We start from the raw sequence: 25,776 nt of genomic DNA, 5'->3' as shown, positions 1-25,776 counted from the left end.
AGAAAACAAGAACAGGCAGAAAAACAGTTAACTACTAGAGAGAGCAAAAATGCTGAGTCACTCCATTGAATCTGTGTGTGAGCAGCAGACTTTGTGTGTGTGTGTGTGTGCGCGCGTTTACCCCTAACCTGCTGTTGATGTGGTGGATGAGTGTGTAAATTATGTCTCGGAGGACGAAGGCCCAGGCTCCCCCCAGGCCGTCCTTGACCTCCTTGAGCAGCAGGCTGACAAACAGGTGGTACATCAGCAGGATGCGGTGCCTCTCGTAGGCATTGATCGTCTCAGCTGCCTTCTGACACACCGCCAGTAGGATCCTCTGGATGGAGATCTAGAATCACAACACAAGAGGATCACAGAATCCGGATTCCTTTCCAGATTAAACATTTTGAAAAATTGGGCTCACGAAACCACAACTTTGTAAAGCCCTATTCTGTTCCATTGTGTAACAACATTATACAGCCATTGCAATACAATGATGAGAGCAGGAGAGCATTTTACCGGAGTCTTGGATAAAATGGCCACCAGGGACTTGAGATTGGCACTGTGACACGAGCTGAGATAGTCCAGTGTGGCTTTTATGACATAGGAGTTGAAATAGGGTGGGTTTGGGGCTGGGTCCAGTTCCCTACAGAGAACATATTAACATCACAGTCAATGAAAAGGTTCTGAATGCAAGTAAGGGTGGTTGTGGAGTGATGTGTAGTGAACATTACCCTATGAACCTTCTCAGGTCCCCTCTGCCCCCCTCCTCAGTAGCAGCCCCTTCATACAGGGTCATCAACAGCTCCACCACAATGTCTGACAGGTTACTGTGAATCAGGCTGTCGATTTGCTGTGGAAAGTCCAACAGTGATACAGTAAGATAGGTCTGTGAGAGAGAGACATTAAAGATTGCTTTTACAGTTTCTAATGCAGGTTCACTTGACTGCTGCGGATTGTAGCTAGCTCAACCTGAAATGGTTGTATGGTGGGAAAATGAGAAACTCTTATGAACATACGCTGTATAAGCCTTAAACCTGTACATTCCCACTGTCATGTTTCTGTCATGTAAGAAGAAGCTAGTGTTCTTCCACTCTTGTGTATCTTAGTCACGCGGGGACAAAGGGCCGTCTGAAAGTGACCACAATTTTTGGTCCATCCTGTTCTTTTTGTAACTTTCAAGAGCACAGCTGTGTGGAGATATGGAGAGACCAGAGGCTAGCTTGAGCAGCAGCAGCTAGATAGCTTACAAACAAGTGACAATGCCAGTTTTGTTACTATGTTCCCATCAGGCTCTTACACATTCGCTAAACTGCCACGTAGACAAAAGGTTATAAAGGTTGAGACCCAAATCTTGCTAGTTGGGCTGTTAACTCTGCACCATTGAGTGAATTGTGAACCGCTCCAGAATAATAAAGTAGTTATTTGAAGAATCTACAGTCTCTCTCTTCCTTTCTGATTAGAATTTCCACGACAATTCTTGGCGACGAGGATGGATAGGCCAACTCCGTTTGCTGATCGGACACCAAGGTTAACAGTGCGCAGGGGCTGCATTAGATGTAGTTCAGAGAGCCCACACTTCGCCTGAGTGGAGCAGAAGGGACCCGCCGCGGACCTGCCAGGGAGCGTCAGTGGACAGATACGCCATCCCGAACAATCAAATTAAGGGTGAGACTGACTTTCTTTAAAAGGACAACTAAAGTATACATTAAAATATATATATTGTCTTAGTGACAGAAGACTACTGTGTGTAGAGGAAAATTCGGTGTGTGAAGAAGACCTTGTCTTAGTGACAAGGAGGGCTCTACTGTGCGTGGAGAAAACCTGTTTTATAACAGAGGTATTCCCATGTAAATGCGCATTATTTGGCAAAGTACTAAATTAATATTAATTGAGATTCCAATCGTCAGATGTAAATGCATGATGAAAGTGTTCCAGGACAAGGTCCTGAAGTACTATAGATACCAGGACAGGGTCCTGAAGTACTATAGATACCAGGACAGGGTCCTGAAGTACTATAGATACCAGGACAGGGTCCTGAAGTACTATAGATACCAGCACAAGGTCCTGAAGTACTATAGATGCCAGGGCAGGATCCTGAAGTACTATAGATACCAGCACAGGGTCCTGAAGTACTATAGCTACCAGCACAGGGTCCTGATGAAAGTGTTCCAGGACAGGATCCTGAAGTACTATAGATACCAGGACAAGGTCCTGAAGTACTATAGATACCAGCACAGGGTCCTGAAGTACTATAGATACCAGGACAGGGTCCTGAAGTACTAAAGATGCCAGGACAGGATCCTGAAGTACTATAGATACCAGGACAAGGTCCTGAAGTACTATAGATACCAGCACAGGGTCCTGAAGTACTATAGATACCAGGACCGGGTCCTGAAGTACTATAGATACCAGGACAGGGTCCTGAAGTACTATAGATACCAGGACAGGGTCCTGAAGTACTATAGATACCAGGACAGGGTCCTGAAGTACTATAGATACCAGGACAGGGTCCTGAAGTACTATAGATAACAGGACAGGGTCCTGAAGTACTATAGATACCAGCACAAGGTCCTGAAGTACTATAGATGCCAGGACAGGATCCTGAAGTACTATAGATACCAGGACAAGGTCCTGAAGTACTATAGATACCAGCACAGGGTCCTGATGAAAGTGTTCCAGGACAGGATCCTGAAGTACTATAGATACCAGGACAAGGTCCTGAAGTACTATAGATACCAGCACAGGGTCCTGAAGTACTATAGATACCAGCACAGGGTCCTGATGAAAGTGTTCCAGGACAGGGTCCTGAAGTACTATAGATACCAGGACAAGGTCCTGAAGTACTATAGATACCAGGACAGGGTCCTGAAGTACTATAGATACCAGGACAGGGTCCTGAAGTACTATAGATACCAGGACAGGGTCCTGAAGTACTATAGATACCAGGACAAGGTCCTGAAGTACTATAGATACCAGGACAGGGTCCTGAAGTACTATAGATACCAGGACAGGGTCCTGAAGTACTATAGATACCAGGACAGGGTCCTGAAGTACTATAGCTACCAGCACAGGGTCCTGATGAAAGTGTTCCAGGACAGGATCCTGAAGTACTATAGATACCAGCACAGGGTCCTGAAGTACTATAGATACCAGGACAAGGTCCTGAAGTACTATAGATACCAGGACAGGGTCCTGAAGTACTATAGATACCAGGACAGGGTCTTGATGAAAGTGTTCCAGGACAAGGTCCTGAAGTACTATAGATACCAGGACAAGGTCCTGAAGTACTATAGATACCAGGACAGGATCCTGAAGTACTATAGATACCAGGACAGGGTCCTGAAGTACTATAGATACAAGGACAAGGTCCTGATGAAAGTGTTCCAGGACAAGGTCCTGAAGTACTATAGATACCAGGACAGGATCCTGAAGTACTATAGATACCAGGACAGGATCCTGAAGTACTATAGATACCAGGACAAGGTCCTGATGAAAGTGTTCCAGGACAAGGTCCTGAAGTACTATAGATACCAGGACAAGGTCCTGAAGTACTACAGATACAAGGACAGGATCCTGAAGTACTATAGATACCAGGACAAGGTCCTGATGAAAGTGTTCCAGGACAAGGTCCTGAAGTATTGAAGATACCAGGACAGGGTCCTGAAGTACTATAGATACCAGGACAGGGTCCTGAAGTACTATAGATACCAGGACAGGGTCCTGAAGTACTATAGATACCAGGACAGGGTCCTGAAGTACTATAGATACCAGGACAGGGTCCTGAAGTACTATAGATACCAGGACAGGGTCCTGAAGTACTATAGATACCAGCACAAGGTCCTGAAGTACTATAGATGCCAGGACAGGATCCTGAAGTACTATAGATACCAGGACAAGGTCCTGAAGTACTATAGATACCAGCACAGGGACCTGAAGTACTATAGATACCAGCACAGGGTCCTGAAGTACTATAGATACCAGCACAGGGTCCTGATGAAAGTGTTCCAGGACAGGATCCTGAAGTACTATAGATACCAGGACAAGGTCCTGAAGTACTATAGATACCAGCACATGGTCCTGAAGTACTATAGATACCAGCACTGGGTCCTGAAGTACTATAGATACCAGCACAGGGTCCTGATGAAAGTGTTCCAGGACAGGGTCCTGAAGTACTATAGATACCAGGACAGGGTCCTGAAGTACTATAGATACCAGGATAAGGTCCTGAAGTACTATAGATACCAGGACAAGGTCCTGAAGTACTATAGATACCAGGATAGGGTCCTGAAGTACTATAGATACCAGGACAGGGTCCTGATGAAAGTGTTCCAGGACAGGATCCTGAAGTACTATAGATACCAGGACAAGGTCCTGAAGTACTATAGATACCAGGACAGGGTCCTGAAGTACTATAGATACCAGGACAGGGTCCTGAAGTACTATAGATACCAGGACAGGGTCCTGAAGTACTATAGATACCAGGACAAGGTCCTGAAGTACTATAGATACCAGGACAGGGTCCTGAAGTACTATAGATACCAGGACAGGGTCCTGAAGTACTATAGCTACCAGCACAGGGTCCTGATGAAAGTGTTCCAGGACAGGATCCTGAAGTACTATAGATACCAGCACAGGGTCCTGAAGTACTATAGATACCAGGACAAGGTCCTGAAGTACTATAGATACCAGGACAGGGTCCTGAAGTACTATAGATACCAGGACAGGGTCCTGATGAAAGTGTTCCAGGACAAGGTCCTGAAGTACTATAGATACCAGGACAAGGTCCTGAAGTACTATAGATACCAGGACAGGATCCTGAAGTACTATAGATACCAGGACAGGGTCCTGAAGTACTATAGATACCAGGACAGGGTCCTGAAGTACTATAGATACCAGGACAGGGTCCTGAAGTACTATAGATACCAGGACAAGGTCCTGATGAAAGTGTTCCAGGACAAGGTCCTGAAGTACTATAGATACCAGGACAGGATCCTGAAGTACTATAGATACCAGGACAGGATCCTGAAGTACTATAGATACCAGGACAAGGTCCTGATGAAAGTGTTCCAGGACAAGGTCCTGAAGTACTATAGATACCAGGACAAGGTCCTGAAGTACTATAGATACCAGGACAAGGTCCTGATGAAAGTGTTCCAGGACAAGGTCCTGAAGTACTGAAGATACCAGGACAGGGTCCTGAAGTACTATAGATACCAGGACAGGGTCCTGAAGTACTATAGATACCAGGACAGGGTCCTGAAGTACTATAGATACCAGGACAGGGTCCTGAAGTACTATAGATACCAGGACAGGGTCCTGAAGTACTATAGATACCAGGACAGGGTCCTGAAGTACTATAGATACCAGGACAGGGTCCTGAAGTACTATAGATACCAGGACAGGGTCCTGAAGTACTATAGATACCAGGACAGGGTCCTGAAGTACTATAGATACCAGCACAAGGTCCTGAAGTACTATAGATGCCAGGACAGGATCCTGAAGTACTATAGATACCAGGACAAGGTCCTGAAGTACTATAGATACCAGCACAGGGACCTGAAGTACTATAGATACCAGCACAGGGTCCTGAAGTACTATAGATACCAGCACAGGGTCCTGATGAAAGTGTTCCAGGACAGGATCCTGAAGTACTATAGATACCAGGACAAGGTCCTGAAGTACTATAGATACCAGCACATGGTCCTGAAGTACTATAGATACCAGCACTGGGTCCTGAAGTACTATAGATACCAGCACAGGGTCCTGATGAAAGTGTTCCAGGACAGGGTCCTGAAGTACTATAGATACCAGGACAGGGTCCTGAAGTACTATAGATACCAGGATAAGGTCCTGAAGTACTATAGATACCAGGACAAGGTCCTGAAGTACTATAGATACCAGGACAGGGTCCTGAAGTACTATAGATACCAGGACAGGGTCCTGATGAAAGTGTTCCAGGACAGGATCCTGAAGTACTATAGATACCAGGACAAGGTCCTGAAGTACTATAGATACCAGGACAGGGTCCTGAAGTACTATAGATACCAGGACAGGGTCCTGAAGTACTATAGATACCAGGACAAGGTCCTGAAGTACTATAGATACCAGGACAGGGTCCTGAAGTACTATAGATACCAGGACAGGGTCCTGAAGTACTATAGCTACCAGCACAGGGTCCTGATGAAAGTGTTCCAGGACAGGATCCTGAAGTACTATAGATACCAGCACAGGGTCCTGAAGTACTATAGATACCAGGACAAGGTCCTGAAGTACTATAGATACCAGGACAGGGTCCTGAAGTACTATAGATACCAGGACAGGGTCCTGATGAAAGTGTTCCAGGACAAGGTCCTGAAGTACTATAGATACCAGGACAAGGTCCTGAAGTACTATAGATACCAGGACAGGATCCTGAAGTACTATAGATACCAGGACAGGGTCCTGAAGTACTATAGATACCAGGACAGGGTCCTGAAGTACTATAGATACCAGGACAGGGTCCTGAAGTACTATAGATACCAGGACAAGGTCCTGATGAAAGTGTTCCAGGACAAGGTCCTGAAGTACTATAGATACCAGGACAGGATCCTGAAGTACTATAGATACCAGGACAGGATCCTGAAGTACTATAGATACCAGGACAAGGTCCTGATGAAAGTGTTCCAGGACAAGGTCCTGAAGTACTATAGATACCAGGACAAGGTCCTGAAGTACTACAGATACAAGGACAGGATCCTGAAGTACTATAGATACCAGGACAAGGTCCTGATGAAAGTGTTCCAGGACAAGGTCCTGAAGTACTATAGATACCAGGACAGGGTCCTGAAGTACTATAGATACCAGGACAGGGTCCTGATGAAAGTGTTCCAGGACAAGGTCCTGAAGTACTATAGATACCAGGACAAGGTCCTGAAGTACTATAGATACCAGGACAGGATCCTGAAGTACTATAGATACCAGGACAGGATCCTGAAGTACTATAGATACCAGGACAGTGTCCTGAAGTACTATAGATACCAGGACAGGGTCCTGATGAAAGTGTTCCAGGACAAGGTCCTGAAGTACTATAGATACCAGGACAGGATCCTGAAGTACTATAGATACCAGGACAAGGTCCTGATGAAAGTGTTCCAGGACAAGGTCCTGAAGTACTATAGATACCAGGACAAGGTCCTGAAGTACTACAGATACAAGGACAGGATCCTGAAGTACTATAGATACCAGGACAAGGTCCTGATGAAAGTGTTCCAGGACAAGGTCCTGAAGTACTATAGATACCAGGACAGGGTCCTGAAGTACTATAGATACCAGGACAGGGTCCTGAAGTACTATAGATACCAGGACAGGGTCCTGATGAAAGTGTTCCAGGACAAGGTCCTGAAGTACTATAGATACCAGGACAGGGTCCTGAAGTACTATAGATACCAGGACAGGGTCCTGAAGTACTATAGATACCAGGACAGGGTCCTGAAGTACTATAGATACCAGGACAGGGTCCTGAAGTACTATAGATACCAGGACAGGGTCCTGAAGTACTATAGATACCAGGACAGGGTCCTGAAGTACTATAGATACCAGGACAGGGTCCTGAAGTACTATAGATACCAGGACAGGGTCCTGAAGTACTATAGATACCAGGACAGGGTCCTGAAGTACTATAGATACCAGGACAGGGTCCTGAAGTACTACAGATACCAGGACAGGGTCCTGAAGTACTATAGGACAGGGAAGTAAGTACTATAGATACCAGGACAGGGTCCTGAAGTACTATAGATACCAGGACAGGGTCCTGAAGTACTATAGATACCAGGACAAGGTCCTGATGAAAGTGTTCCAGGACAAGGTCCTGAAGTACTATAGATACCAGGACAGGATCCTGAAGTACTATAGATACCAGGACAGGGTCCTGAAGTACTATAGATACCAGGACAGGGTCCTGAAGTACTATAGATACCAGGACAAGGTCCTGATGAAAGTGTTCCAGGACAAGGTCCTGAAGTACTATAGATACCAGGACAGGGTCCTGAAGTACTATAGATACCAGGACAGGGTCCTGAAGTACTATAGATACCAGGACAGGGTCCTGAAGTACTATAGATACCAGGACAGGGTCCTGAAGTACTATAGATACCAGGACAGGGTCCTGATGAAAGTGTTCCAGGACAAGGTCCTGAAGTACTATAGATACCAGGACAAGGTCCTGAAGTACTATAGATACCAGGACAGGATCCTGAAGTACTATAGATACCAGGACAGGGTCCTGAAGTACTATAGATACCAGGACAGGGTCCTGATGAAAGTGTTCCAGGACAAGGTCCTGAAGTACTATAGATACCAGGACAGGATCCTGAAGTACTATAGATACCAGGACAAGGTCCTGATGAAAGTGTTCCAGGACAAGGTCCTGAAGTACTATAGATACCAGGACAAGGTCCTGAAGTACTACAGATACAAGGACAGGATCCTGAAGTACTATAGATACCAGGACAAGGTCCTGATGAAAGTGTTCCAGGACAAGGTCCTGAAGTACTATAGATACCAGGACAGGGTCCTGAAGTACTATAGATACCAGGACAGGGTCCTGAAGTACTATAGATACCAGGACAGGGTCCTGAAGTACTATAGATACCAGGACAGGGTCCTGATGAAAGTGTTCCAGGACAAGGTCCTGAAGTACTATAGATACCAGGACAGGGTCCTGAAGTACTATAGATACCAGGACAGGGTCCTGAAGTACTATAGATACCAGGACAGGGTCCTGAAGTACTATAGATACCAGGACAGGGTCCTGAAGTACTATAGATACCAGGACAGGGTCATGAAGTACTATAGATACCAGGACAGGGTCCTGAAGTACTATAGATACCAGGACAGGGTCCTGAAGTACTATAGATACCAGGACAAGGTCCTGAAGTACTATAGATACCAGGACAGGGTCCTGAAGTACTATAGATACCAGGACAGGGTCCTGAAGTACTATAGATACCAGGACAGGGTCCTGAAGTACTACAGATACCAGGACAGGGTCCTGAAGTACTATAGATACCAGGACAGGGTCCTGAAGTACTATAGATACCAGGACAGGGTCCTGAAGTACTATAGATACCAGGACAAGGTCCTGATGAAAGTGTTCCAGGACAAGGTCCTGAAGTACTATAGATACCAGGACAGGATCCTGAAGTACTATAGATACCAGGACAGGGTCCTGAAGTACTATAGATACCAGGACAGGGTCCTGAGATAGAATTAAAAACTATTCCTGCAGGATAGAAAAATATTGTAAAAGAAAATGTATTAATCAATGGACTGGTAAAACAGTTGGTTATGATTGGGAAACCAGCTATACATTTAAAACCTTAAATGTGCATAGGAGGAACTACCATGTGGGTACAAAATAAAAAATGACAGAGTAATTCAAAAATATTTTGATGAGAAGAAATTACTCCTTTTTAATTATAAGAAAGGAAGACGTTCCTAACCAAATACTGTTTGTTTTTGTTTCCTGAGTGTGTGTGTATTGACGAGAGATTCATATTATGGACGGACGATGAACCCTATCAGGCCCAACTGGCTGCACTGTGTGATCGCATAAAGGAACATTACCCACCAATGACTGATTGGTCAGCCATCCAGTTGCACACAGAATGTATACATTGATATTTTTTATTCAACATTTCTTAAACTAAGCAAGTCAGTGAAGAACATATTCTTATTTACAATGACGGCCTAGGAACAGTGGGTTAACTGCCTTGTTCAGGGGCAGAACGACAGATTTTTAACTTGTCAGCTCGGGGATTCGATCTAGCAACCTTTCGGTTACTAGTCCAGCACTCTAACCACGCTACCTGCTGCCCCAGAAAGCCAAAGAGTCACTGGAGGACTACATTGGAAAACCGTGACAGATTAGGTGGAAGAAGCAGGAGGCCGTGTGGACAGTGTCAACGTGATGATTGTCCTCTTTGTACAGACGACGGGTGTACTCCTGTGTAACTTTTCAAATGACTTGTAACTGTTTAAATTATTCCCATAAGAATGTTTTGTACCGTGTGAAGGTAAAAAAACTGGCTCAACAGAAGTCCTTTACAAAGACAATGTAGTAGTGTAAGAAAGCCCTGTCCTACAATGTTTTATATTTTGCTTGGTTGAAGTTTTGAAGAATCTACAGTCTTTTTCTTCCTTTCTGATAAAAAATTCCACGACAGTTAGCAAACCTGGCACCAGGGTTGGAGTCAATTCCATTTCAACTCAGCCACTTCAGGGGATGAAGTGAAAAGGAATGGATCCCAATCCTGGTTTATACATGATAACATACAGAGTTTTAAGCACATTCAGCTGCAGGCACAGAGACTCCAAGCGTCTCTTCCTCACCGGTTTGCCCAGGCAGTTGCTGTCCTTGAGTAGGTCATAGACCCTGTGGGCCTTCTCTCTCTGCCGGGCCACTTGGGCATCCTGGCCCGACATGGCAAAGTAGGGCAGGATGTTAACCATGATCTTAGGGAAGCAGTTGGCCAGCAGCTTCTTCCAGTCCTTACCCAGGAGGGTGCTGATGGACTTCACCTGCTTAAAGTCATCCAGGAAGACCAGGTGTGGGATAAGGACCTGATAGGAGGTGCTGGGATAAAACAAAGAAACAACAAATAAATCGATAGATGCATCATTCATTCTTTCCTTCCTTCCTTAAGGTGATCTGACATGATTGAATAGGTGAAAGCAATATGGTAGGAACTCTACTTTCACCTCAATTCTGTCAGATCAGTAAATTCACAAAAAGTCATTTTATGGACATAAAACGAATGGGATGCGCCGAATTTGAATAGTAACTGAATTAAATAAAGGTGAAATAAAAAATTAAATATAACAGGTGCAGAACTTACCGTGAAATGCTTACTTACAAGCCCTTAACCAACAATGCAGTTCAAAAAATAGAGTGAGCAAAATTTTTACTAAATAAACTAAAGTAAAAAATGTCATGTAGAACGTAAACTAAGCATGTGCACCTACCTGTAGAAGTCCTTGAGAGTGGCGTGGTTGAGCAGAGTGTAAGGGAAGGACTCCAGAGTGTAGCCATGCTGGCCCAGCCACTCTGCCACCAGGTAATCCAGGTGAGAGCTGACAAACCCCTCCCCACTCCTGTAGCCCAGAGCTCTGGACACACTGCCCAGGACCTAGAAGGGGTGAGAGACAAACCAGGTTAACATTCAGTCTGTCAATATCATAGCATATTGATACAGTAGTCAGAGAGATACTGTATGTAGTGATGGTGGAAAGCAGTTGTGTAAAGTACTTAAGTCAAAATACTTGAAAGTACTACATAAGTAGTTTTGGGGTATCTGTACTTGACTATTTATATTTGACAACTTTTACTTTATTACATTCCTAAAGAAAACGATGTACTTTTTATTCCATACATTTTCTCTGTCACCCACAAGTACTCAATACATTTTGAATGCTTAGCAGGACAGGAAAATTGTCTAATTCACACACTTATCAAGAGAACATTCCTGGTCATCCCTACTGCCTCTGATCTGGCGGACTCACTAAACACATGCTTAGTTTGTAAATGATGTCAGTGTTGGAGCATGCCCCTGGATATCCGTGAATAAATAAAAACATGAAAATGATGCCATCTGAATTACTTAATATAAGGAATTTGAAATGATTTCGACTTTTACTTTTAATATTTAAGTATATTTTAGCAATTACATTTACTCAAGTAATATTTTACTGAGTGACTTTCACTTGAGTCATTTTCTATTAAGGTATGTTTACTTTTACTCAAGTATGACAATTGTGTACTTTTCCCACCCCTGGTGGAAAGGGAAAGTTACCCACATTCACTATAAAGTGCTTTCAGTTTAAGAAACATGAATACAAAACATAATAATTGATGAGACTGTAAATATGTGTAGCCAAATGATTTTCCCTTACCTTTTTGATGAGTGGCTCCTCTATGTTGTTCTCCTTGTAGGACTGGAAGAGGGCGAAGAGGGACTGTTTCTCACAGACGGGGCTGCAGCACAGCACCACCGACACACTCTTCAGCAGCGTGGCCTTGCGGTTAAAGGTCTCGTCACTCAGGTCTTCAGGAGAGCTGTTCTTCTGTGACACACCAGGGAGAGCAGAGGGATAGTGAGACAGACTGGCCATAACTTCTGTCAGAGTAACGTGTGAAAGACAGGTTTACCTGGAGCCTCATCCCTTCTTGGGCTTTCAGGTAGACGTTCTCAAAGGCTGTCTGCTGGCATTTCAGAGGAAGCATCTTTCTCTTCTCCAAGCTGTCCGGTGTCATCTCCAAAAACAGCCTATGGATGGAAGAGAGCATGCATGGTAGACATGTCAAACATGTAAATATTTACTTTTTAACTTGAGAGACATTAGCCTCTGTGATGGAATTAAGGCTGGAGAGAGAGTGTTCTGTCGGTAAAAACCAACCTTTCCACTGTCATGGCTGCAAGCATTCGTACATGATGGTGAGAGTCAGACAGGTAGGACGGGAGGATGACGGACACTGGAAGCTCCTCCTCCCTCAGGGTAAGGACCGCCCACTTACAGCAAGGGTCAGCCTGACATAGGGGCAGAGACAGGGAAGTAAATCTTTGGTGTTATTACGCTCTACCTAACTAAAGACAGGGTGGTTATCATGGGCAGTTACTATGCTGTGATTTTAAAACATTGTGAGCTCACCTCCAGTAGAGCCAGTAGACAGTGAATTAATGCCACCTTTACAATTGCTGTGCATTTCCCCGTTCTGCCCAAAATGCTAGAAGAGACCATTAAAAAGTTGGAAGTTCAATTCTAGAACAAAGAACCAGAATTATTGTGAAGTCAAAATACAAAAATGGAGACTTTGGTACTGACCAGAATCCAGAGACCACTTGGAGCAGAGCTCCCTGGACGTGTCTCATGTCATTGTGCTGGGCCTGGGTACGGCCCAGACTACGGATAGACGGTAGCAGACCCAGCAGCACTGCAGCACAGACCTCCTGGTCCTGGCGGTACAATGAGCAAAGATCCCTGCAAGCACAAAAAAAGTCCTAATGTCTCCAACACCTACTGTATAGCATAGTATACTTGACACCTACTGTATAGCATAGTATACTTGACACCTACTATATAGCATAGTATACTTGACATATGAATCTAGAAACAGAGGCCTTTCTTACGCCAGAGGTCTGAGGAGTGAGTCAAACTCTTCAGCTGCCAGCGATGTGTCCTCAGCAGGTAGTTTCTTCAGAAGGACCAGGTACTGAGGGGGGACAGGAAAATAATTAACTATTAGTATTCCATGTTAGAGATACAAGATCACCATCAGTCGTCATTTCCAACATGATTGGTAGGGAACAACGATTAGCTGTGCAACATTGACCCCACTACACAGTCCTGGTCACTCACCATGTTGAGATGTAGTGGCTTGGTGCAGTCTATCTGCTCCAGCAGCAGTAGTAACCTGCGGCGAACCTCCACTGGTCTGAAAGAGAGCCCGTGGATAAACTCAGCCGATACACACAGGGACAGGAACTCTAGACTGGCCAAGATGGCTAAATCCTGCTGGGCCAAATGCTCCTCAGCCAGTAGGCTTTTAGCATCTAGGAGAAGATAAGAGTATTTAAATGACCATCTGGTCACTGGTTGATTTCTAGAAATGCATGGAGGACAATGGCTGGTCTGATTATCATCTGCCAAGCCCCTACCTCTGGAAATATATCGTTGATCTGAAAGAATCAGATGGGGAGTACACAATGTCAATAGCTCCATCTCAACCTATATTATCCTGGCATAGCGGCTGACGCTGAGGGGTTAATTTTACATGTGGCATACGAGGGATATCATCCACTTGCCAAAACCACACTGGGTGTCATTGGACTCCACATTCTGTCTGTGAGTCCCCTTAGATGTGCTGGTCTGTGGTCCGTCTCCATCATCAAACAGGTCAATATCCTCCTGCTGGTCAGCCTGTGTCCTCGTCATGTCCCAGTCCTCATCGGTGGTCTCCTCCTCAATCCCCACACTACCTCTCTTACAGGAGCTGTTCAGCTGTGAGTTAGAAACAGAGGTACAGGGTGAGCTTACATAATTCAGATCATTATAGAGTGTTTAAACAGGTCCAAATGATGGTTATTTAAATGGTCAAAATGATGGTTCATGGGACAGAAAGCAAACTCTCCATGACTTACCAACAGTTTGCATATTTCTGCCAGTTCAGTCAAAAGTCTCGCAGGGAAAATCTTCATGAACAAGTTGCAAGAGACAGAGCTCATACTGTCCTGTGGGAGAGGATATGTCAATGAAGGAAGTCAATGAAAGTACAGATAGAGAGCCAGATTTTAAACACAGATGTTGATGGTGGTGATAACGACGAGGAAGAATGCTTGTCTTACCTTAACCCCTCTGTTGACACACTGTGTGCACAGCCGCATGACAGACCTGAGTGTGGTCATTGTCCCATCCTCTGCCATCTTCACCTTCACATTAGATATGTACTCACTAAAATCCTGGACCAGTGCCTTCGAAAAGCCAACAGAATATACAATGAATTACATATATGTGGATTTTCTGCAGGCATTAAAGAAATGTTATCAACCCGTTCAGACTACCTTGGCCTTTAGGAAGAGTTGGGAATGGCAGGCTTCTTCCTCAGTCAGGAGACCAGTAGAGACATATCCTGCTAAAACGCCAGTAAGGAGACTTGAACAACGAACCAGGCATTCTGGTGGTGTGGTCTGAGACTGAGGAGAAAACACACACAGTACTTAGTTTGAACATACACCAACTCACACAACCATGGTTCTAACATAGGCATTCACTCACATCGGGGGAGTAGCAGTTTAGTAGGTGGTCAGCCACAGACAAGAGGCCCTGCTCCAGCTTGTGTTTAAGGCTGGGGACAACAGTGAGCTGGGTGCCGGCTGAGGACACCATCACTTTCACCATGGGGTTAGAGGGCATCTCGTCAAAGCTGAACTGCAGGTACATGCTCTCAATCTCACTCAGGGAACCTTTAACTTCCACTTGCTCTTGCATCACAGCACTTTAGGCAGAGGGAAAGATTGAAGGCGGCATGAAATCTATGGAGTTATGTTGACACTGATGACAATATGGTTGAATTTATCGGTTTTAGATAAATATTTCCCTCACCTCTCAAGTCCCTTTGCTCCAAGGAGAAACATAATGCCAGCTCGGGTGTCTTTGAGGGACAAAGGCACAAGGATTCTGGGGATGAGGTTATGAGGAAAATCTCTGTGAAAAAAGGAATAAGACAAACTCTTATTAGGAATGTGTTAAAACAATTACAGATGTAAAACATTGTAACAAGACAAAATAATCCCACTAGTAAATAACAGCTGGTGCACGATATCTAAGGAAGTCTCAAAGTTTTGCTCGCCTGAGGTAGAGTATCTCATGATAAGCTGTAGACCACACTACCTACCGAGAGAGTTTTCATCTGTATTTTTTGTAGCAGTTTACTTTTTAATTTTGGCCCACTCCTCCATACAGACCTTCTCCAGATCCTTCAGGTTTCGGGGCTGTCGCTGGGCAATACGGACTTTCAGCTCCCTCCAAATATTTTATATTGGGTTCAGGTCTGGAGACTGGCTAGGCCACTCCAGGACCTTGAGATGCTTCTTACGGACCCACTCCTTAGTTGCCCTGGCTGTGTGTTTTGGGTCGTTGTCATGCTGGAAGACCCAGCCACGACCCATCTTCAATGCTCTTAGTGAGGGAAGGAGGTTGTTGGCCAAGATCTCAGATCAAAGATTTGGCATGGGTCCTCAGATCCTCAAAAGGTTCTACAGCTGCAGCATCGAGAGCATCCTGACTGGTTGCATCACTGCCTGGTAAGGCAACTGCTCGGCCTCCGACCGCAAGGCACTACAGAGGATAGTGTGTACGGCCCAGTACATGGGCTTCCATGGACTTCCTGCCATTCAGGACCTTAATACCAGGCGGTGTCAGAGGAAGGCCCTAAAAATTGTCAAAGACTCCAGCCACCCTAGTCATAGACTGTTCTCTATCCAACCACATGGCAAGCGGTACCGGAGTGCCAAGTCTAGGTCCAAGAGGCTTCTAGACAGCTTCTACCCCCAAGCCATAAGACTCCTGAACATTTAGTCAAATGGCTACCCAGACTATTTGCATTACCCCCCCCCCCCCCCCCCTCTTTACACCAGTGCTAGTCTCTGTTGTCATCTATGCATAGTCACTTTAATAACTCTACCTACATGTATATAGTACCTCAACTAACCGGTGCCCCCGCACATTGACTCTGTACCGGTACCCCCCTGTATATAGTCTTACTATTGTTATTTTACTGCTGCTCTTTAATTACTTGTTACTTTTATCTCTTATTCTTAGCTGTATTTTTTTTTAAACTGCATTGTTGGTTAGAGGCTCGTAAGTAAGCATTTCACTAAGGTCTACAGCGGTTGTATTTGGCACGTGACTAATAAAATTTGATTTGATTTAGACAACACTAGCAGAGAGGTTAAGCGTGAATAAAAATGCGATATGAGCCCAGTGATAAACTGCCCACCTGCAGATGATGGGGTGTGGTCTTGAGCTCTCCTCTGCCTCTTCACTCTGTTCATTCATCAGCAGCCAGCTCATGATGTTCTCCTTGAGGCTGGGAGGCCCGACCCCCTCCACGGCCCCTGCATGGTCCCACCCAGTGCCCAGGCTCTTAAGAACAGGACACTTGAGGAGGGCCTGGGCCAAACACAGAGCAGCAGCACTGCAGACATAGAGACAGAGGATGAAATCGTCCTTCAGAGATAAAAACATAAAGCACTATAGTTTGCAAAGAGTAAATTAGTAAATCGAATGTTGAGGAAGTGACTTTATACGACAAAATCCTTCATCAAAGCCAAGGACTCACTCAGAGGGCTTGCAGGCCGAGCCAGAGAAGAGCTTCCAAAGCTCTCTGTCAATGGGAATGAAGGCTCCCTGGAGGATGGTGGACAGCAGGGCCAGACTGAGGGCCTCAGTCTGGGGGGAGCTGACCCCCCGTAGAGCCAGGGCCCAGACACGGCCCCACAGCCTGCCCAGTTCAGCCCTGTAGGATTGGGCCCTCTCTGGGTGTGTGGCCTGGCAGCGAGCCACCTCCCTCAGGCAGCGCAGCACGTAGGGCCCCCTGTCACCCCGCCGCTGCTCCCCCAGCAGCTGGCAAAGGACGGATAGCAGAGGAACCAGTTCCTGGCCAGGCACCATGGAGGGGTACTTAGAGGTCAACACTGATGTGATCTGTAACCTAGATAGGAACATTGTATTGTTGAGTTGGGGAACACAGAGGATATGGAGCTGTGAAAAGTTTGATTGTACTAAATATAAGGATATTTGGCAAGTTAATGAGCACTGAACCTTGGTGTGATATTGTCTTTTCTCACCATGGTATGACGTCAAAGTCACTATGGTGTGGCTGCAGGTGGTCTCTGAGAACCTCCCAGCCCAAGTCAATGCGTCTACGCTTGCTGGGCGTGCCGTGTGGACTGCCTCTCTGGGTGGCTCTGAGGTGGGCCTGAGTCACCTCCAGCATCTGGAAGTTACAATCCTCGCTAAAGAGCTGAGAAACAGTCAAACACCCAAAACATGAAGATGAGACCAACAACACTAAAATCATCTATTTTCATTCTTAAAAACAGGAGAACTATGTCAGATGATGTCAGCACAGCTCAGGTTTTAGTCTTGAACTAAATGAAGGATCTTAGCTTTATCACCTGATGGCAGATTTCTGCAGTCAGCTCCATAAGGTTCTCCTTCACAGCGATGTGGCGCGACCCTGTGGCATATTTCCCCCGGCTCCCAATCTGGCTGATCTCACTCACCAGGGCATCATACAGGTTATAGAGTAGACTCTGCCATTTGGCCCAGTCCTCAGCGTAGGCTCCTGGAATAGTGAGGGGTGGAATGGTCAAGAAAAGTTGTCAGATGGGCTGTATCAATCATAATCTATAATATAATTCTACTTCAAGGGTTTCCGTGATGAAAACACTTCACACTTGTCTATTGTTCCACCATTTTTCATCGTTCAACATCGAAACAGATTCAGAGAGACAATGGTGTTTTTTCAGTTTTCAGTCTGCCCACAAAATTCCAGCCATACCCGTGTCTTGTGTCTTTGATCCTTTGGGATGATGTACACAGAGCTGCAGGTTGAAGAACTCTACTATCTCCTCTTTGAGAGTGGTGCTGGGCCTCATCTGTGTCCACACATAGAGCACAGAGGGCAGGAGCTCCTCACCCAGCCGACACACCCTCATACGGCAGTTCATGGCAGCAGACCTCAGGAAGACGTTCAGAGCAGAGACCAAGTGCTCCACCACTGCCAAGTGTCTCTCCTGCCTGGAGAGAACATATCACATGCAGTGTAATGGATGAAGTCTCTTGACGGTAGGTCTCACTGTAGACCAGAGGAGGCTGGTGGGAGGATCTATAGGAGGACAGGCTCATTGTAATGGCTGGAATGGACTCAATGGAACAGTATCAAACATATAATGGAAACCACATGTTTGACGCCGTTCCATTTATTCAATTCCAGCCATTACAATGAGCCTGTCCTCCTATAGCTCCTCCCACCAGCCCCCACTGCTGTAGACTCAATTTCTAAGAGTTCCGTTTAGTAGGTTTATTTAATTTATTTAATTATTATTTATTTATATTTATTATTTATTTATTATTTATTATTTATTTATACAATTTATTTATTATTATTATTATTATTATTATGTTTTCTTCTCGGGCCTCTATAACTATATCTATTGTTCTTATTTTTGTTGTTGTTGTGTGATTTGGATTAATCCCCTCTACCACACGGAACCCCACTAATCTACTGACCGAACGCAAGAGGTGGCTAACAACAGACTCCATCCTATGCTAGCTTGCTACCGGTTGGCCTGGCTAGCTGTCTAAATCGCCGTGACCCTCAACCAACCTCTCCACTCACTGGACCCTTTTGATCACTCGACTAAGCATGCCTCTCCTTAATGTCAATATGTCTTGTCCATTGCTGTTCTGGTTAGTGTTTATTGGCTTATTTCACTGTAGAGACTCTAGTCCTGCTCACTATACCTTATCCAACCTATTAGTTCCACCACCCACACATGCAATGACATCTCCTGGTTTCAATTATGTTTCTAGAGACAATATCTCTCTCTTCATCACTCAATACCTAGGTTTACCTCCACTGTATTCACATCCTACCTTACCTTTGTCTGTACATTATACCTTGATGCTATTTTATCGCCCCCAGAAACCTCCTTTTACTCTCTGTTCCAGACGTTCTAGACGACCAATTCTTATTGCTTTTAGTCGCACCCTTATTCTACTCCTCCTATGTTCCTCTGGCGATGTAGAGGTGAATCCAGGCCCTGCAGTGCCTAGCTCCACTCCTATTCCCCAGGCGCTCTCTTTTGACGACTTCTGTAACCGTAATAGCCTTGGTTTCATGCATGTTAACATTAGAAGCCTCCTCCCTAAGTTTGTTCTATTCACTGCTTTAGCACACTCTGCCAACCCGGATGTTCTAGCTGTGTCTGAATCCTGGCTTAGGAAGACCACCAAAAATTCAGACATTTTAATTCCAAACTACAACATTTTCAGACAAGATAGAACTGCCAAAGGGGGCGGTGTTGCAATCTACTGCAAAGATAGCCTGCAGAGTTCTGTCCTACTATCCAGGTCTGTACCCAAACAATTTGAACTTCTACTTTTAAAAATCCACCTCTCTAAAAACAAGTCTCTCACCGTTGCCGCCTGCTATAGACCACCCTCTGCCCCCAGCTGTGCTCTGGACACCATATGTGAACTGATTGCCCCCCATCTATCTTCAGAGCTCGTGCTGCTAGGCGACCTAAACTGGAACATGCTTAACACCCCAGCCATCCTACAATCTAAACTTGATGCCCTCAATCTCACACAAATTATCAATGAACCTACCAGGTACCTCCCCAAAGCCTTAAACACGGGCACCCTCATAGATATCATCCTAACCAACTTCCCCTCTAAATACACCTCTGCTGTCTTCAACCAAGATCTCAGCGATCACTGCCTCATTGCCTGCATCCGTAATGGGTCAGCGGTCAAACGACCTCCTCTCATCACTGTAAAACGCTCCCTGAAACACTTCAGCGAGCAGGCCTTTCTAATCGACCTGGCCGGGGTATCCTGGAAGGATATTGACCTCATCCCGTCAGTAGAGGATGCCTGGATATTTTTTTTAAATGCCTTCCTAACCATCTTAAATAAACATGCCCCATTCAAGAAATTTAGAACCAGGAACAGATATAGCCCTTGGTTCTCCCCAGACCTGACTGCCCTTAACCAACACAAAAACATCCTATGGCGTTCTGCATTAGCATTGAACAGCCCCCGTGATATGCAGCTGTTCAGGGAAGCTAGAAACCATTATACACAGGCAGTTAGAAAAGCCAAGGCTAGCTTTTTCAAGCAGAATTTTGCTTCTTGCAACACTAACTCAAAAAAGTTCTGGGACACTGTAAAGTCCATGGAGAATAAGAACACCTCCTCCCAGCTGCCCACTGCACTGAAGATAGGAAACACTGTCACCACTGATAAATCCACCATAATTGAAAATTTCAATAAGCATTTTTCTACTGCTGGCCATGCTTTCCACCTGGCTACTCCTACCCCTGTCAACAGCACTGCACCCCCAACAGCAACTCGCCCAAGCCTTCCCCATTTCTCCTTCTCCCAAATCCATTCAGCTGATGTTCTGAAAGAGCTGCAAAATCTGGACCCCTACAAATCAGCCGGGCTAGACAATCTGGACCCTTTCTTTCTAAAATTATCTGCCGAAATTGTTGCCACCCCTATTACTAGCCTGTTCAACCTCTCTTTCGTGTCGTCTGAGATTCCCAAAGATTGGAAAGCAGCTGCGGTCATCCCCCTCTTCAAAGGGGGGGACACTCTTGACCCAAACTGCTACAGACCTATATCTATCCTACCATGCCTTTCTAAGGTCTTCGAAAGCCAAGTCAACAAACAGATTACCGACCATTTTGAATCTCACCATACCTTCTCTGCTATGCAATCTGGTTTCAGAGCTGGTCATGGGTGCACCTCAGCCACGCTCAAGGTCCTAAACGATATCTTAACCGCCATCGATAAGAAACATTACTGTGCAGCCGTATTCATTGATCTGGCCAAGGCTTTCGACTCTGTCAATCACCACATCCTCATCGGCAGACTCAACAGCCTTGGTTTCTCAAATGATTGCCTCGCCTGGTTCACCAACTACTTCTCTGATAGAGTTCAGTGTGTCAAATCGGAGGGTCTGTTGTCCGGACCTCTGGCAGTCTCTATGGGGGTGCCACAGGGTTCAATTCTTGGACCGACTCTCTTCTCTGTATACATCAATGAGGTCGCTCTTGCTGCTGGTGAGTCTCTGATCCACCTCTACGCAGACGACACCATTCTGTATACTTCCGGCCCTTCTTTGGACACTGTGTTAACAACCCTCCAGGCAAGCTTCAATGCCATACAACTCTCCTTCCGTGGCCTCCAATTGCTCTTAAATACAAGTAAAACTAAATGCATGCTCTTCAACCGATCGATACCTGCACCTACCCGCCTGTCCAACATCACTACTCTGGACGGCTCTGACTTAGAATACGTGGACAACTACAAATACTTAGGTGTCTGGTTAGACTGTAAACTCTCCTTCCAGACCCATATCAAACATCTCCAATCCAAAGTTAAATCTAGAATTGGCTTCCTATTTCGCAACAAAGCATCCTTCACTCATGCTGCCAAACATACCCTTGTAAAACTGACCATCCTACCAATCCTCGACTTTGGCGATGTAATCTACAAAATAGCCTCCAATACCCTACTCAACAAATTGGATGCAGTCTATCACAGTGCAATCCGTTTTGTCACCAAAGCCCCATATACTACCTACCATTGCGACCTGTACGCTCTCGTTGGCTGGCCCTCGCTTCATACTCGTCGCCAAACCCACTGGCTCCATGTCATCTACAAGACCCTGCTAGGTAAAGTCCCCCCTTATCTCAGCTCGCTGGTCACCATAGCATCTCCCACCTGTAGCACACGCTCCAGCAGGTATATCTCTCTAGTCACCCCCAAAACCAATTCTTTCTTTGGCCGCCTCTCTTTCCAGTTCTCTGCTGCCAATGACTGGAACGAACTACAAAAATCTCTGAAACTGGAAACACTTATCTCCCTCACTAGCTTTAAGCACCAACTGTCAGAGCAGCTCACAGATTACTGCACCTGTACATAGCCCACCTATAATTTAGCCCTATCAACTACCTCTTTCCCAACTGTATTTAATTTATTTATTTATTTTGCTCCTTTGCACCCCATTATTTTTATTTCTACTTTGCACATTCTTCCATTGCAAAACTACCATTCCAGTGTTTTACTTGCTATATTGTATTTACCTTGCCACCAAGGCCTTTTTTGCCTTTACCTCCCTTCTCACCTCATTTGCTCACATTGTATATAGACTTGTTTATACTTTATTATTGACTGTATGTTTGTTTTACTCCATGTGTAACTCTGTGTTGTTGTATCTGTCGAACTGCTTTGCTTTATCTTGGCCAGGTCGCAATTGTAAATGAGAACTTGTTCTCAACTTGCCTACCTGGTTAAATAAAGGTGAAATAAAAATAAAAAAATAAAAAGGTTTACACATTAGACAACTTACACCTACAGTCTCTGAGGCGCATAACTACTGGAAAATGACTGTGGCAAGTAGCAACTCCCTTGCATGATACAGGTCACCTCTCGCAGTTATTGTCATCGTACCTGGCATTGAGCAGTGCTCTGGAGAAGAAGCTGAAGAGTGTATGGCTGAATCCCTCAGTCTGCAGACAGCAGCCCTGGACTGCAGTGTGGATGATCCTGCTCACAAGCACACGATTTATGGCCTTGGAGGAACCAGTGAAAAGGCCACAATACAGATCCAGCAAATCTAGATGAATATTAGAGAATTAATTGTTTAGAAACTCACAAGAATGAAATCCAAATCTGGACAATACATTGTAATGCTGACCCATGACCTCAATCAAGCATTTACATTGTGTTTGTTTGTATTTTCTATTACCAGCTGCAATTACTCCAAAACATCACCAATTACTTCCCCCTAACATTCATATATTACATTCAACAGGGGTGGCAGGTTGCATAGTGGTTAGTGTTGGGCCAGTAACCGAAAGGTTGGCTTCATCACCTGACGGCAGATTTCTGCAGTTAGCTCAAGGTACAAAATCTGACAAGGTGAAAATATGTAATTTTGCCCCTGAACAAGGCAGTTACCCACTGTTCCCTGGTCGGTCATCATTGTAAATAAGAATTTGATCTTAACTGACTTGCCTAGTTACATTAAAAAACAATTAAAGTCTCTGCTGTATTGCGAGAGGAACAATAAAAACCACTGACTGTGCCACTGCTGCTGGGTGATGTCACACCAGTACTTGCGGACAGACAGGATGTTCTTGAGCAGGATGCTGCTGTAGTCCTCCCCATAGGCCGAGCAGCTGAATGAGCTCCGCAGCACCTCCATCACATGATTCAGGAGCTCGCCACAATTCAGCCGAGGCCCTCCTGTAGGGAGAGAAATGGAGGGTTAAAGTACCCAGAGGGACTACAATAAAGTCAGTACGTCCAAAATGGAACTACTTTTCATCAGAGCCCTACAGGCCGTGGTCAAACGTAATGCACTATATAAGGAATAGTGAGCCATTTCAGACACATATTGGTGATTCCCCTTGCCACTTTATTGTTAAGCCAATTGGTTTTAGTTTTGTCTTGCCTCCACCTACTCAACATGGCATCTTATTGGCTGGTTTGTGTGACTTGCTTGAGGGAGGATGTTTAAGTTAGAATCGTCCCAGTGAACAAGCACCAAACCAGCATTAGGTTGTTGGTTGCAAAGCACACGTCAAAAGTGATTTTTATACTCCCAAGTGATGATTTGAATGTACCATTTATTTGTACATCACACAAGATTAAGCGTTTTTTGTGCATTTTGTAGTAGAGAATTCCAGCTAGCAACTTACTGTGTCTGGTGTGGGGGTTTCGTGTATTTTGTACAGTTCTTGAGTGCAGATTGAATCGTGCATTGCATGACGTGCAATTTTGTGCTACTTATCAGGTACATTGTTGAAAATATTACATTGTGTATTGTAATCGTTGTATTATTCTGTTAACTACGTTCCCCAGTGAACAAGCACCGTTCTTCTGGATCGGATCATCCTTCGCTGGATTTCCATCTCAGGTTGCCCTTGGAGAATCACGTAAGACTTTGCTAGTGCAGTTTATGGCGATATCGCGTTTCGCCACAAGAGGGTGCTCTTGCGTCATTTTTTGATTACTAAAGTTGGTGATTTCTCTTATTGAGACTTTCTATATTGATTGGAACTTTCTTTTCACGGATAAACGATAACTTTTGTGTTACTTGTTTATTTGCAATTCTAGTATATATCTGGTATAACTAGGCTGGGTTTTTACCAGTGTAAATGTTACATTTTGAGGTGAGTTTTTATTTATTTTATTTTAAAATGTTTTGCATTTTTGTTTTAGTGTGTTGATTTCCCATTATTAAGATGGAAGGTGAGGTGTTGGGAGAGGTAGGGGTTTCCTGACATTTAATCTGTCACCATCTGTTGGTAGGGGTTCAGCCAGAATTCTGGTTGCTTCAACAAACATGCCTAAACAGGAGTGTTTTGGAGGTTTTGAAGATAGTTTCAACAGAGAAACGAACAAGGATGTGAATGGAAGAGGTTTGCCAAATACAGGGAGCTATGAAATCTCCATGGATTTCACAGCAGACATTGTACAGCAGATTGGTCATTCCATTGGGGAAAACATTTCCTCCTGTTTGGAATCAAAGACAATTGTTGGACATGTTGGGGACAATGTTATGGGGAATGCATGTAGCTCTAGGGTTATGGATGTGTTGGGCCTTAAACCTGGTATTGAAGTCTATCAAGGAGCCGGTGTACTTTAGGGGGGATGGCTCTGAAAAGTGCACAGTGCATGAGTGGTAGGATATGGTCATGGTTTACATGCGTAAGAGGGTCGTATCTGTGGTGGACCAAGCAGATGAGGTTATGCGTAGGCTTATGAGAAGGGCCCGCAATGTTGTTAAAGTGGGCGTACGCAGCAATCCCTCTGTTGATTAATATAAATGGCCCAAGTCCCATCTTGGGCCTTTACTGAAACAACATTTTAGTGACACTTCTATTTCAAGCATGCCCTTCACTGACTTCTATGCCACATTACCACTGACTGATGAACCATTCGACTATTGGCTCAGACTAAACAGGGCTATGGAGGTTGCTGAAGATTAGTGTTGAAGACCCATCTTGTGAGCTCACAGTCATGTTCCTCAGACATTGCCCTAACGCTGAACTGTCGCTTATTTTAAGTGCAAGCCATTACAGCAGTGGACTGCTGAAGATGTTCATGAGAGGTTGGATGAATACAGAAGGGAGCGGAGGTACTCTCACTTATCTAAGGTGACCCCAGCCATCGTAACAATGAGGCAGGAAGTTGGTGCTGTCAGGCCGCTCACCATGCCTGTTGTGGGGCTCCACATGGAATCACCGAATGCGGTGCCTTCCCCAGACCAGGCTACTCAGGGCTCTGTGCCCAGGGCTCTGAGCCGATGGAATGTACCCTTGCAATGCTGGAGCGTGTGCTGGAGCAGAGGCCACAACAGTCTCACCGTTAGTTTCAAAAAGGGAATAGGAACAAATTGAGGTCTAATGGGACATGTGAAGTGTGCGGGGATGCTGGACATGATACTTTCACTGC

At 45.0% G+C, this 25,776-nt stretch overlaps 1 protein-coding gene across 4 annotated transcripts in view; it reads right to left on the bottom strand.

Annotated features, from left to right (window-relative positions):
* The window catches only part of LOC139382358 (ATM serine/threonine kinase), a 45,783-nt gene that overhangs the window by 16,217 nt on the left and 3,790 nt on the right, over positions 1-25,776 (bottom strand). For all 4 annotated transcript variants that reach the window (XM_071126336.1, XM_071126337.1, XM_071126338.1 and 1 more), the window contains exons 5-29: positions 23,398-23,562; positions 22,765-22,930; positions 18,080-18,318; positions 17,694-17,863; positions 17,364-17,539; positions 16,856-17,227; positions 16,514-16,711; positions 15,118-15,219; positions 14,791-15,010; positions 14,577-14,708; positions 14,361-14,486; positions 14,157-14,246; positions 13,821-14,016; positions 13,375-13,568; positions 13,146-13,228; positions 12,841-12,996; positions 12,667-12,742; positions 12,415-12,545; positions 12,167-12,284; positions 11,911-12,081; positions 10,984-11,147; positions 10,351-10,594; positions 714-832; positions 499-625; positions 129-328 (exon numbers count right to left, since the gene is read on the bottom strand). In XM_071126336.1, the coding sequence (XP_070982437.1) occupies positions 129-328; positions 499-625; positions 714-832; positions 10,351-10,594; positions 10,984-11,147; positions 11,911-12,081; positions 12,167-12,284; positions 12,415-12,545; positions 12,667-12,742; positions 12,841-12,996; positions 13,146-13,228; positions 13,375-13,568; positions 13,821-14,016; positions 14,157-14,246; positions 14,361-14,486; positions 14,577-14,708; positions 14,791-15,010; positions 15,118-15,219; positions 16,514-16,711; positions 16,856-17,227; positions 17,364-17,539; positions 17,694-17,863; positions 18,080-18,318; positions 22,765-22,930; positions 23,398-23,562 (4,135 nt within the window). The remainder of the gene's footprint in view (positions 1-128; positions 329-498; positions 626-713; positions 833-10,350; positions 10,595-10,983; positions 11,148-11,910; positions 12,082-12,166; positions 12,285-12,414; positions 12,546-12,666; positions 12,743-12,840; positions 12,997-13,145; positions 13,229-13,374; positions 13,569-13,820; positions 14,017-14,156; positions 14,247-14,360; positions 14,487-14,576; positions 14,709-14,790; positions 15,011-15,117; positions 15,220-16,513; positions 16,712-16,855; positions 17,228-17,363; positions 17,540-17,693; positions 17,864-18,079; positions 18,319-22,764; positions 22,931-23,397; positions 23,563-25,776) is intronic.

This window comes from Oncorhynchus clarkii, chromosome 24 (assembly GCF_045791955.1).
Source record: "Oncorhynchus clarkii lewisi isolate Uvic-CL-2024 chromosome 24, UVic_Ocla_1.0, whole genome shotgun sequence".
Classification (NCBI taxonomy): Eukaryota; Metazoa; Chordata; class Actinopteri; order Salmoniformes; family Salmonidae; genus Oncorhynchus; species Oncorhynchus clarkii.
This window is presented reverse-complemented; position numbering and strand designations above follow the sequence as displayed.